Raw genomic sequence first — 14,662 nt, 5'->3', positions numbered from 1 at the left:
AGACAGACAGACAGACAGACAGACAGACAGACAGACAGACAGACAGACAGACAGAGATCTTCAAAACAGCTTTCCCCCTAACCTACACAGGCGTATTTTAGATTGAATTATCAAAATGTTAAAGCTTCATACCATAACTTCATAATATCGTAAATAACACAGCTACAGAGTTGGTTACTATGATAACTACATCCTAGCACATGACATTAGGACCCTGATCACCACTTGTCTGTTGGCATTTCATGCATTTGGTGGGCCCTGGCATAGAGGCTGCTAACAAGACATACAGAAGAAACCCCCCTCTAGCCAAGCATGCACTCCAACCCACTGCCTAATAATAACTGGTATGCTGTGGTGGACTGGAGGAGAAACCACAGCGAGAGAGAGGAGACGAAGAGGACTGAAACCTAAAGCATGTGAAGCCATAAACGCCTGGAAGAAGGGGCCCGCATGGCCGGTCGGTCGACCCTGGTGTTGCGCAAGAACCCCTTAATATAAAGAGGGAACCCGAGAATGGGGAAACACAGAGTATTAGTATCTCAGAGACCTGCTATCAGAAAACTGCTCCAATTGGTTAGACACAGAAATATTGCTCTTGTAATTGATTTGTTGGCAGACACTGTGTTTTAGTGGGAACAATAGGTTGTGGGTTGAAACAGGCATGCACAGTGCAAGAGTTCACATAATTTACTGTGCTGGGTTTTTATAATTGCTATCTATTTATATCCCAACGATATTCAATTCGAGAGCTGGGAGATTATGTCCTTCCAGAAAATGATGCACAAGAAGAATAGAATAATATGTTAAATGTGCTGCTTCGTCAATGTAGGAACAAGTGGCCGAGTACATCCATCCAATGCCAGGTTTCCTTCTGGTCCACTGGGATTATCTTCTGCTGACACATATGAACAGAAAGGGGCACAGGGGGGCTAGCTACACCATAACTCTGTCCTTAGGCAGGCGGCATCAAGGGTGCTGTGGTGGAAGGAGTCGTCACTGTTCCTGTAGGATTCGGCAGGGTTCTGCACCATGTGTGTATGTCTGCCTGCCCCCCTCTCTCTCTCTCTCTCTCTCTCTCTCTCTCTCTCTCTCTCTCTCTCTCTCTCTCTCTCTCTCTCTCTCTCTCTCTCTCTCTCTCTCTCTCTCTCTCTCTCTCTCTCTCTCTCTCTCTCTCTCTATCTATCTCTCTATCTCTCTCTCTCTCTTTTTTCTCACAGCTGGCCAAGCAGCAGTAATTTGCAGCCCAGATACATTGCTAACCATAACTTGGCGAATACTTTTTCTATCTTTGTCAGCCTGGACCCTGCCAAGGGCTTCCCCAAGTTCCCTGGCATCGAGTAGAAGAGAGGGATGAGGGAGAGAAATTGAGGGTGTTGTGTTTCTGGAGTGTCTGTGGTGCTACTCTCAGATGAACAGATGAGCAGTGAGGGCAGGGAGTGAGAGAAAGAGAGATGGAGGGAGGGAAGGAGTGAAGGAGGGAGAGGAGGGGGTCAGTGCTGGGATTGTCACGGGAAGGGAAGGAGCTGCTCCTTCTGAGTGTGTGAGGTGTGAGGGGCACTTGTACTAAGGAACATAGGAGAAGGACATACTGTATAAACCTACAATATGAGCAGAACCACCTTCTTTGAGGTAAGACTGGTGTTTGAATGTATACTTGAACATATAGGCATCCACAACAGTTTAAAATCCTATTTTAAGTGATGCGTTTTAAACACATTTTTGACATGTGGTTGCATGTGGAAGAAAGTTACGTTTCTAAAGTTGAATATTAATTTCCATTATCATGACTACAGTAGGTCTGTGATATGCATAATAGGACTGTTATTGTATTTGTTGTGTGTCAAACACACAGAAGTTTGAAACCTCTTATAAGATGCCTCAGTCGAATGAAGCATTATTTATGTCAACGCTAATGAAGAAGAACGGAAGTCTGAGTCAAGAATTAGAATGATACTGGGTCAAGTCAGTCCAAACAGAGTGATGGTGGTCAATTATAGAAAAGTGTGTAGATGAGTGACTACACTTGAGAAACTTCCCTGCACTGCTAGTTAGCATTGCTGCATTGATTTTCACTCAAATTGTGTCTAATTGTATTTCATTGCAATAATTCAGACAAATTGTTGATCTGTCTGAGTAAAAATAGACGTTTCTCACATTTAGCTTTTTGGATAATCTTATATCACACTTGACAGCCTTTTCTTATTCTAATTGCGACAACCTTTGCAATAAAATGGACAGCACAGCAGTCTGACTTTAATATTCAGAGAAATCCTCCTTGGTCTGTGGTCTCATTATAACTCTGTGAATCCCCATTATGGCTATGTGAAACGGTTCAGTTTCCTCCAACGGCCTTGCCTTGTCATTAGCTTTAGCATTCATTGACTTGGTGTTACAGCATATTGCTGCTGCCATGCGAGCTGGGCTAACTCTATTAGCATGTCTGCAATGCTAGCTAGTTCTCTCTCTGTGGTCTAATCATAAATAAGCGCATGTGTAATTGAGTACTAGAGCAACAGGTCTGTCAGCCGCCTGATTTATAGCCTCCCACCGGCATGTTCTCAGAGCTAGTCAGAGTTACAGGGAAGCCACATGCTAAATTAACACACATTCCCAGTGCTGTGGTCTAGTCTAGAGATAAACAACATGAGGGAGAGAAACCTAAAGTATCCGTTTCGTAAGATATTAATTAAAATAGAGAACACGGGGTGAAAGGCAACTCAAAGATAGCAAACTAGCATTCGTTTACTTGGTACTTATTTATGTCATTAGTAATAACAGGCTAATATTAGCTTTAGCCATGCTAATATTTTTAGATGTCTCTTCTGTTTAATTTACTTATATTTATCACCTGGCACCTGTATGATGAATAACTTTTATGTACTTATTTTAGTTTGAGGGTAATTGTTTGGTTATTAACTGTATCTACTGTAATTATGTATTGATATTTTTTCTTCATTTACGGGGTGCAGCGGAACATCGGAAGAACTGTAATTATATTATATATATGGTTAACAATGCCAATAGGCAATTTGACACACATTTTTTTTAAAGTAAATGAAGGAATTCATTCATTCATTCATTTACTCCCAGTGTTTTAGCTAGAACACTAAAACATCTTTAGTAAAAACACCAGCTCCAGCACCTTCAAGTATCCATCTCATTAGATAATTATTAAGTAAAGACCACAATGGTGAAAGGCAACCCCAAGACAGCAGACTAGCATTGGTGAATTTATACTTTGCTTATGTCATGTAAGTGTTGTGCTGATAGGTTAATATTAGCATTAGCAATGCTAATATTTCCTGATGACTTTTTTGTTTCATTTACTTAAATGCATCTATTTTATTTACTTATTTTAGTTTAGGGATTATTGTTTGGTTAAACATATCTACTGATATTATGTATTAATATTTGTTCTTTCTTTATATGGTGCAGCGGAACATCGGAAGGATCACTGTAATGTATAATGCATTTGTTTAACAATAGCTACGTTTCCATCTATTTCTTGAAACATTTTCAAATACTCGCACAAGAAAATGTGTACATTTTAATGGTAGCGTTGTGTTTTCGATCAAACTGGCTTGTTCCATCAAAACCTGTGAGTAATAACGTAGTGCGCATAAAAAGCACTTTGTCATATAACTTTTCATTTGCCGAATAAAAAACAGAAGTTCTTGGTTTTCCATCCCATTTCCCTGCCTAAGGTTTTGGTACAAAAAAGTATTGCAATAAACAGCGAAATATGTGCCAAAACCATTTAATGTGCCACTCTGATCTTGGCACATGCTCTCTACCCACTGGGGACAGACGTAAATTCAACGTCTGTTCATCGTTGGTTCAACGTCATTCCATTGAAACTTTGATTCAACCAGTGTGTGCCCAGTTGGGAGCTAAAAGCTCCGGGTAGGCTACATGATGACATTATGGTTAAGAGTCAGATCATTTTTAGTTGTCAATTGTCAGCCAAGCACCAATCATTATGTCACTAGCATATTAAGAAGTCAATATTTACTGGAAAGGGCATCAAGATCATCAACATGCACTTTCACCACCCTGTGACGTTTGTTATAACCTATTTCCTCTGTAGCCAAATAAACTGCATGCTTTTCCAACTAGTAATAGGAGGACCACACAACAAGGCATCACGTGACTGCAAATCTACTGTGACATGAGAGTTATTTTTTCAATAATTATGCAAACAATTGTTTCCACTGCCATTTATCAAATGATTTAACCAACAAAAAAATTGTCCACCCGTCAAATGTTTTTTGTTTTATCGATATTTAGGAAGTTCAATGACAATTTGCTGTTTCCATCAGGCCGGTCGCAAGTTATTTTTACGATAGGTACTTCACATGCATAAAAATATTTGCATGGAAACATGGTTAATGCGCCAATAGACGATTTGACACAGAAATATATTAGGCTACCTGACCTGGGGGTCAGGTAAGAGCGTAGGCCAGAAACTAACAGGTCACTAACAGGTTCAAATCCTTGAGCTGAATAGATTTAACATCTGTTGATGTGTCCTTGAACAAAGCACGTAACCCTAGTTGCTCTGGATAAGAGTGTCTGTAAATGACTAAAATGTAAATTCATTCATCAGTCCCGGTGTTTTAGCTAGAACCCTAAAGCATCTTTAGCTAAAACACTAGCTCCAGCACTCAGAGACATCAGTGGATCTGTCAGCCATTACTTAGAGTGTGTTGCTGGGAAGGCCTTGTCCATCACTCATCATTACTAGTGTATTTACAGCAGCTGGAGTGGAGGCTAGGGCAGATTTAAGGCAGGCTGTCAATAGGGAGAGCACAGAAATCAACTGCTCCTGATTGAAAAAAGAGCTGATTTACAACAACAGTCATTGTCTGGCCAGAGAGAATAGACATCTCAATCATTTAGTATCTCTGCGTGAGCGGCCTGGAGTAGGCAATGCAAAGTGAATACACCTATGTGCTACGCCATTTACTGTTGCCTTCAATTTAATTGTCATTCCCTTATGGTCAGTTATGATATGGTTTTACATAACTATTCTGTGTAGGTTGTAGATCAGCAATTACAGGACTTTTACATTTACCGGCTTCTCTCTTTCTCGCAGCTCTCTGGTTTGACACTAGCACGACTTTGCACTCTAGCACGTGCGCACTCTCTCCCTCTCTCTCACTCTAGCACGTGCGCACTCTCTCCCTCTCTCTCACTCTAGCACGTACGCACTCTCTCCCTCTCTCTCACTCTAGCACGTACGCACTCTCTCCCTCTCTCTCACTCTAGCACGTGCGCACTCTCTCCCTCTCTCTCACTCTAGCACGTGCGCACTCTCTCCCTCTCTCTCACTCTAGCACGTACGCACTCTCTCCCTCTCTCTCACTCTAGCACGTGCGCACTCTCTCCCTCTCTCTCACTCTAGCACGTGCGCACTCTCTCCTTCTAGCTCACTCTCTCTCTCTCTCTCGCTCTCTCTCTCCGTCCTCCATCGGCAGAGCCTTGTGTCCCCCTGAGAGGGGAGAGACATCTATGATAATTGGATTGACAAGGGCACCACGACACTGAGTACAAAGTGTTTTACACGACACCACGCTGATGACACCCCTGACACTCCTCGCACACCATTAGCAGGACAAACAAACACCCCTGTAATGCAGTTATGATAACTCTCTGATGCAATTGTACATCATAACATCAAAACATTACATCACAGGCAAGCAGGGGTGAGGATGTAATCGACTCTTTGTCCATCCTTGGTGGACCTCTCGCTCTCTCCACCCCTCCCCCCCTCACTCTTTCTCTCTCTCCCTCTCCCCCTCTCTCTGTTCATTTCTTTAGCTGTGCATTCAGCAAATTTTTAGGTATCCATTAGAGGGTTATTACACTATCCAGTAAAAGAGCAATTCAGATACGACAGCTCTGCTGAGCTCCACACTATGGATGGAGCACCGAGTGCTTTCAGGGCAGATTGCAGCTGCCTGCCGACGGGCCTCTCTGTGCATATACGGTAGATCACCACCTGACAAAGGCTAATTTAGATTAAAAAGATCTGCTTCCACTGCAACCTCCGCCAGACCCGACGCATCCTTCTTGACTTGGACTAGTTCGTAAAGTCACCCATCTTAAAACGGAAGGATTCTCTTTTGACCTACACGTTTGGTTTATGAAGGTCATGTCATAATATAGGTGGCCATGCTGTGACTGAAGGGTGCTCCTGGGTGAGATTATCAATATTGTCTTGAGTGGAGCTATCTGATGGTGTCAGGGGACAGTTGGTAAGATGTTGACTCAAAGGCAGTTTGACTGGATGAAGAATTAGATGCAAGCTGTCCTCTCAACTTCAATTTGGAAAAATCGAGCCTGAAAACGTGATCTCCGTGGCTTTCCATGACAATGGTGAAGGTATGATTGAATACCCACGCTAAGAGAGACAGAAGCCTGGCATAGGCTGTGTGTTACTTGAAGAAGCCACTAAGAAAGCTGCGTTGAACCTTCTTCTTCACCTTTTTCTTTGTCTTCGTTTTCTGCTTCATGAGAGTGAGGCTGACTAAGGTCAGGGTGTTAATTCTGGGAAGTGTTGATGAGTCAGCGGAGAGAGGTCTCGATGCTATCAACAGATTATCACACTGACACCTCCTGATTTACTGACAATTATACTGAACTTGTTGATGTGCCAGTCCTCCTGTAGGTATTGTGTAATGTCCAGAAGTTGTACATGCTGCTTACTAGCTACTGTATACTGTTTGATGTCACACACTGGGTTTTCTCTCCCATAGGTGGAGGTTCTGGATGGCAGGACCAGGCAACAGCTTTGTTTTCTAGATAAGGTAGGTTTTTTATTTTTTATTTTTTTTATTTCACCTTTATTTAACCAGGTAGGCTAGTTGAGAACAAGTTCTCATTTGCAACTGCGACCTGGCCAAGATAAAGCATAGCAGTGTGAACAGACAACACAGAGTTACACATGGAGTAAACAATTAACAAGTCAATAACACAGTAGAAAAAAAGAGTCTATATACATTGTGTGCAAAAGGCATGAGGAGGTAGGCGAATAATTACAATTTTGCAGATTAACACTGGAGTGATAAATGATCAGATGGTCATGTACAGGTAGAGATATTGGTGTGCAAAAAAGCAGAAAAGTAAATAAATATAAACAGTATGGGGATGAGGTAGGTAAATTGGGTGGGCTATTTACCGATAGACTATGTACAGCTGCAACGATCGGTTAGCTGCTCAGATAGCAGATGTTTGAAATTGGTGAGGGAGATAAAAGTCTCCAACTTCAGCGATTTTTGCAATTCGTTCCAGTCACAGGCAGCAGAGAACTGGAACAAAAGGCGGCCAAATGTTGGCTTTAGGGATGATCAGTGAGATACACCTGCTGGAGCGCGTGCTACGGGTGGGTGTTGCCATCGTGACCAGTGAACTGAGATAAGGCGGAGCTTTACCTAGCATGGACTTGTAGATGACCTGGAGCCAGTCCTGACAAAACATTCAGGACATTCAGAAGTCTATAACAAGTGCATGAATTACAGCACAAATGGCAGGAGCTTGAACATCTAGCTTATCATGGAAGCATTTTAATATGTTGGTGTTACTTATACTCATATCACTGATATTTGGTTTCTATTTCCAGGTGGAGCCCCATGCTACAATAGGAGAAATCAAGAGTCTTTTTCACAAGTCATGTATGTGTTTGTTGACTTATAATCTAGTCTAGAATTTATATATTCCATGTGTGTAGCCAGACTGACTAGATGCTATGTCTATTGAGCCTGGAACTGTCAGAGGCAATGAGAACACTACAGCTGAAGTCTACTCCATTCTGATTACTTACTACTAGGCCTGCAGTCAAATTAAACTGTGTGTGTGTGTGTGTGTGTGTGTCTCAGATCAACAGTTGTATCCAGCCAGACAGGACCTAAAGCTCGACCCCAGTAAGTGAATACTGTATGTGCTTAGATTACTAGTACTATCAATCTAAACTACAGCAGAGTGTTGAGTTACTCAGTTTTACATCCGCATTTGTTTTTAAATATTTCATTGAATTGGATATTTAATACAATACAATCTACAAAGTTAAAAGCTGAAACAAAAGCTAAACATCTAATAAAGGATTTGGGCTCCTGAGTGGCGCAGCGGTCTAAGGCACTGCATCTCAGTGCAAGAGTGTTACTATAGTACCTGGTTCAAATCCAGGCTGTCTCACATCTGGCTATGATTGGGTGGTGCACAATTGGCTGGAGTAGGCTGTCATTGTAAATTAGAATTTGATCTTAACTGACTTGCCTAGTTAGATAAAAGTAAAATAAAAATTCCCTGATGTCCACATGAGATCATTAGGTTGTAAACAAGCATGTACACTCTGAATATACAGTGGCAAGAAAAAGTATGTGAACCCTTTGGAATTACATAAAATTGTATCTGATCTTCATCTATAAATAAATAAATAAATAAATAAATAAATAAATAATAATCATCTAAGTCACAACAATAGACAAACCCAGTATGCTTAAACTAATAACATGTCAATTATTGTATTTTTCTTTTCTATATTAATACATCATTAAAAAATTCACAGTGTAGGTTGGAAAAAGTATGTTAACTTCTAGACTAATGACTTCTCCAAAAGCTAATTGGAGTCAGGAGTCAGCTAACCTGGAGTCCAATCAATGAGACGAGATTGGAGATGTTGGTTAGAGCTGCCCTGCCCCATAAAAAACACTCACAAAATTTGAGTTTGCTACTCATTTTAAATTTCAGCACTGTTGCTACTCTCCCTAGGAGTGGCCGTCCTGCAATGTTGACTGGAAGAGTACAGCGCAGAATGCTCAATAAGGTTAAGAAGAATCCTAGTGTCAGCTAAAGACTTACAGAAATCTCTGGAAGATGCTAACATCTCTGTTGACGAGTCGACAATACGTCAAACACTAAACAAGAATGGTGTTCATAGGAGGACACCACGGAAGAAGCCACTGCTGTCCAAATAAAACATTACTGCACGTCTGAAGACGGCTGGCAAGGAAGCGTGAGAGGCAGCCCCAAAAACATTTTTTTTGGGGGTGGCACACGGGGAGTGTGGCAGAGTCAGGTAGTAGACCTGAGCCAACTCCCCGTGCTTACCGTGGCGAGCTTGGGACTGGTCAGGCCCCGTGCTATGGGGTGATATTAATGGTGTCGAGGCGGAGCATTCACAGGCCGGTGTGCTCGGTGCCGGGTGGAAGCTGGCATCCAGCCAGAACGGGTGGGGCCAGCTCGGCACTCAAGACCGCCAGTGCGCCTCCACGGCCCAGTGTATCCGGTGCCTCGGCCAAGGAAGAGGCCTCCTGTATGTCTCCCCAGCCTGGTGAGTCCTGTGCCTGCTCCCAGAGCCAGGTCCCCTGTATGTCTCCCCAGCCTGGTGAGCCCGGAGCTGCCAGAGTCGCCCTCCTGTCCGGGGCCCACTGCGAGGGTCCCCAGTCCAGGGTCGGCGGCGAGGGAGCGGGGTCCACGTCCCGCACCAGAGCCGCCACCGCGGATAGGTGCCCACCCAGACCCTCCCTATAGGTTCAGGTTTTGTGGCCGGAGTCCGCACCTTTGGGTACTGTCGCGCCTTGACCTTAGAGATCCTGTTTATGTCTCTATTTTGGTTTGGTCAGGGCATGAGTTGGAGTGGGCATTTTATGTTTTGTGTTCTATGTTTTCTATTTCTTTGTGTTTGGCCGGGTATAGTTCTCAATCAGGGACAGCTGTCTATCGTTTTCTCTGATTGGGAACCATACTTAGGCGCCCTTTTTTCCCACCTGTGTTTGTGGGAGGTTGACTGTTTAGAGCACTTTGCTTTTGAGCTTCACGGTTTGTTTTTGTAGTGTTTAGTGTTTTGTTTGGCATCATTTTGATTTAAAATAAAGAAAATGTACGCTCACCAAGCTGCACCTTGGTCCTCTCCTTTGAACATCTATGGTGGAGGGAGCATCATGGTTCGGGACTGCTTTGCTGCCTCAGGGCCTGGAAGAATGAATTCACAAATGTATCAAGACATTTTGCATTTGAATGTAAGGCTATCTGTCTGTCCAATTGAAGCTCAACAGAAGTTAGGTGATGCAACAGGACAATAACACAAAAATAGAGAAGTAAATCAACAACAGAATGGCTTGAACAGAAGACAAAACGCCTTCTGGAGTGGCCCAGTCAGTCCTGACCTCAACCCGATTGAGATGCTGTGGCATGACCTCAAGAGAGCGGTTCACACCAGACATCCCAAGAATATTGTGGAACTGAAACAGTATTGTAAAGAGGAATGGTCCAAAGTGCCTCCTGACCGTTGTGCAGGTCCGATCTGCAACTACAGAAAACGTTTGGCTGAGGTTATTGCTGCCAAAGGAGGTTCAACCTGTTATTAAATCCAAGGGTTCACATACTTTTTCCAAACTGCACTGAATGTTCACACGGTGTGTTCAATAAAGACATGTTATTAGTGTTATTAGTTTAAGCAGACTGTGTTTGTCTATCGTTGTGACTTAGATGAAGATCAGATACAATTTTGACCAATTTATGCAGAAATACAGGTAACTCTAAAGGGTTCACATACTTTTTCTTCCCACTGTAGCTTATTACTGAAGATCAAAGGTCTAACGTTATACAATCTCATTTAGCAGAAAACACTGTAGCTAAATGGGTCAATATCTGCCCTGTTGAGCTTACACTAAAATTACATTCAATTCTTCTTCCATTTAACAGGTTAGGAGTAAGGTCACCTAGCTGAGCTTGTAGGACAAGAGAACATGAACAATGACTTGGTTCTAATAGAGAAATACTCTTAGAATCCAATACATTTTACATGGCAAATGAATCAAATCAAATCAAATCAAATGTATTTATATAGCCCTTCGTACATCAGCTGATATCTCAAAGTGCTGTACAGAAACCCAGCCTAAAACCCCAAACAGCAAGCAATGAAGTCCTTGCTCTGTGAGAAAAGGAGCAGGACAACCAATCTCTGCAGTTTATTTTCACAAGGTCTTGTTTATAATGTTTTTTCAGAAGGGAAATCACTGAGGGATGACGATGTATTACAAAACCTACCAGTTGGGACCACAGCAACCATATATTTTAAGGACCTGGGTCCACAGGTCGGGTGGACAATGGTAAGAGGCTGTGACATACTAAAGATTCAAACTACAGTCCCCCATCAAACTCGTATTAACTTTGATATTTGACATGAGCCTCGTCTTTCAAGTCTCATGTTGATTTGACGTGTGTAATGACATCTTGGACATCTTAACCCTTTTCTTCTATTGGCAGGTGTTTTTAGCGGAGTACCTTGGTCCTCTGTTTATCTACCTCCTGTTCTATTTCCGAGCTCCGTACATCTACTCACACCAGGATGTGTTCACCTCCAGCCCCTACTCAGTGGTCACGTAAGTCAGTCACTAACACTCCCAGTAATATACTGATCAGTTTTAGCTAACATCCAAATCCAACACTTGTCTGTCTTTCTCTTTCTTTGCCTCCATCCCCCCTCCCCCTCTCTTATCCTTACCTTTCTCTCTCTCCCCACCTGACGATCTTCCTTCCTATCTTCTCTTTGTCTTTGTCTTTGTATTTCTCTCTCTCTCTCTCTCTCTCTCTCTCTCTCTCTCTCTCTCTCTCTCTCTCTTTCTCTTTCTCCTTCAGACTAGCCTGTGCCTGTCACACCTGCCACTACATCAAGAGGTTGATTGAGGCTATCTTTGTGCACCGGTTCTCCCATGGTACCATGCCTCTCAGGACTATAGTCAGGGTATGGACCACATACTCCAGAACACTGTTTCACTTTGACTTGAGCTACTTTACTTTAAGGCCATGCATTTTATAGTGCTACTATCATACTTTACAGTGCTCCTTTACATTAGAGGCATGTCTTTTTACAGTACTACTATCATACTTCACAGTGCTGCCTTTACATTAGAGTCATGCACTTTATAGTACGACTATCATACTTCACAGTGCTGCCTTTACATTAGAGTCATGCACTTTATAGTACGACTATCATACTTTACAGTGCTCCTTTACATTAGAGGCATGTCTTTTTACAGTACTACTATCATACTTCACAGTGCTGCCTTTACATTAGAGTCATGCACTTTATAGTACTACTATCATACTTTACAGTGCTCCTTTACATTAGGGTCATGTACTTTACAGTACATTGTCATTAACAACTACTGCTCCTCAAATTCTCAATACAAAACATACAGTGATGTTCTGTCATTGTCCTATCAAAGGCTTCTTATACACTGCAACAGTATAATTCTCTCATAGACTTGCCATTGAAATATTTTACAATGATAATATATTACTTTAACTGCCAATCTGACAGTATCTTTACTGGTGTTTTTACCTCTCTTTCTGTCAGAACTGTGTATATTACTGGGCCTTCTCAGCATGGTTAGCCTTCTACATCAACCATCCACTGTATACACCACCATGTAAGTCCTCAATCATTCAGACTTACCACTCAATGCCTCCACTCGATGCCACTCAAGACAGGAGTCCCTCCTGTACTCCATAAATAGGTACACCGCATCACAATAATAGGAATTATTGTGGGCTCACCAAAACATCTAAACTAACCACTGGCTTATATCTCTCCACAGCGTATGGGGATATGCAAGTGAACTATGCACTGGCCATATTTGTGGTATGCATTGCTGACAGACACCCAATGAGGTCATAAACATGAGACATCATTATTACAGATGACTTGGACGTGTGTGAACCCGATATGTGTTTGTGTTTTGACTGTAGCTCTGTGAGTTAGGGAATTTCTCCATTCACGTGGCCCTAAATAACCTCAAGGCAGAAGGTGGGCCCAAGTGCAGAAGGTTCCCTCACCCTACGAAGAACCCATTCACATGGCTGTTCTTCTTCGTGTCCTGCCCCAATTATACCTACGAGGTAAGGCTGAAGGATATGTTTTATTTAACTAGGCAATTCAGTTAAGAACAAATTATTATTTACAATGACGGCCTACCCCTATGCAAGGATAGACTATGCCAAACCTGGACAATGCTGGGAAAATTGTGCGCCGCCCTATGGGACTCCCAATAACAGCCGGTTGTGATACATCCTGGTATTGAACCAGGGTCTGTAGTGATGCCTCTAGCACTGAGATGCAGTGCCTTAGACCGCTGCGCCACTTGGGAGCCCTATGACAATGTGTTCTGACTATATAGCGGAGGTTTATGGAATGCTCAATGTTTGCTAGTCGGGAAGAGTCTGTTAATAATATGGAATATCAATGGAGTAACAAAATATCTGTATTTCTTATATTTAGGTAGGAGCCTGGGCGAGTTTCTCTGTCATGACCCAGTGTCTACCAGGTCAGTTGATTCATATCATATTTTAAAAATTTTCTTGTTTTCTAGTATCTAATTAATATGTTGGCCATTTTACTCACCCAGGCATTTTATATACACAACTCGTTTGTGTGTTGCACTTTGTTGCCACTAAGGTACAATACACGCTCTATTATTTTTTCCATCTCTCCACAGTGGCCTTGTTCACCTTCTTAGCTTTCATCCAGATGACCATCTGGGCCAAAGGGAAGCATAAAACCTACTCCAGGGAGTTTAAGGACTACCCTCACCTGCGCATGCCAATCATCCCGCTCCTCCTCTGATCACGCTACAAAGGTTTACCATTCGGACTGGAGCATTGGGGTCTTCAGCCTGCTTGAAAGGTTGTGATGATTAGTGGGTTACTGTGTTTCTCACAAAGCAAGAAGACCCACTGCTCCTTCATCTATCGCCATGGCAATGGTCTGTTATCTTTTCAACAACCACTATGCAAGGATAGACTATGCCATTGTCTTAGAAAGAGGAGGAAACCAACCGTGTTAAAGATTCATAGACATGGAGTATTGTTGACGTGTGGATGAACTTTTAATGAATATATAATAGTGAATTGACAGAAAGGAATGTCTCATCTCAACAATACTGTTGATGAACTGCTAATGATCATGTCTGCATTGATATTGTTTAGTTCAATCATTGAAACACAGCCATATTAAGGAGTTATTGGTATTAGTCCTGTTACTGATCATGTACAGTGCAGCTACTGAATGTTCTGACAACTGTTGGCATTCTTAGTCTACAGAGTGGCAATCATCTGAAAACTATGAAGTTATGAATATATGATTGAAGTTCTATATAATCTACCATATTATTTAGTAATAAGTTATTGTGCATTTCCTAGAGGAAATGTGTGTGTGTGTGTGTGTGTAACTTGATATGATATACCTGCTAAGGAAGTCTTTATTATGACAGAAGTGTAACAGGGCTATTTTCAGTAGGGAAAGCTGAGTTCTAGAACCAGGAGATGGAACACAGAACTAGGAGATGGAACACCGAACCAGGAGATGGAACACAGAACTAGGAGATGTCTAAGTCTGCAAGCTGATTATTTCCCCCTCTACAATGAAGCTGTACATGTTTGAATGTAACGAACAACCTGATGCTTTTACCTTTGTCAGACAGTTGAGGATAATTCAGTAATGTATTACTTTATATATCGTTCAAGATAACTACGATCTGTCAAATTCTCAGGTGTTACTAGATGCAACAGGTACTGTTTACATACTGTACAAATTATAGCCAAACTCGTTTTGTATACAAAGTGTAAATATCAAATAAATAATTTTGATCATTTCAAAGAT

General features: G+C 42.0%; 1 protein-coding gene across 2 annotated transcripts; it reads left to right on the top strand.

Moving 5' to 3' along the window:
* The first annotated feature begins 986 nt into the window (after positions 1-986).
* On the top strand, positions 987-14,650 carry tecrl2a (trans-2,3-enoyl-CoA reductase-like 2a). 2 transcript variants are annotated; one of them, XM_052483358.1, is made up of 12 exons: positions 987-1,035; positions 6,759-6,809; positions 7,622-7,673; positions 7,878-7,922; positions 11,008-11,111; positions 11,269-11,384; positions 11,641-11,746; positions 12,362-12,434; positions 12,603-12,646; positions 12,754-12,903; positions 13,283-13,328; positions 13,500-14,650. In XM_052483358.1, the coding sequence occupies exons 1-12, from the start codon at positions 1,030-1,032 to the stop codon at positions 13,625-13,627; spliced, it is 921 nt and encodes a 306-aa protein (XP_052339318.1). In that variant the 5' UTR covers positions 987-1,029; the 3' UTR covers positions 13,628-14,650. The 2 variants fall into 2 exon arrangements, with proteins under 2 accessions (XP_052339318.1, XP_035595646.1); XM_035739753.2 differs by lacking the exon at positions 987-1,035 and adding an exon at positions 1,439-1,629.
* Positions 14,651-14,662: the final 12 nt, after the last annotated feature.

This window comes from Oncorhynchus keta, chromosome 28 (genome assembly GCF_023373465.1).
Source record: "Oncorhynchus keta strain PuntledgeMale-10-30-2019 chromosome 28, Oket_V2, whole genome shotgun sequence".
In the NCBI taxonomy this organism is placed as follows: Eukaryota; Metazoa; Chordata; class Actinopteri; order Salmoniformes; family Salmonidae; genus Oncorhynchus; species Oncorhynchus keta.
The sequence above is the reverse complement of the archived record's forward strand: the minus strand, read 5'-3'. Positions and strand labels throughout refer to the sequence as shown.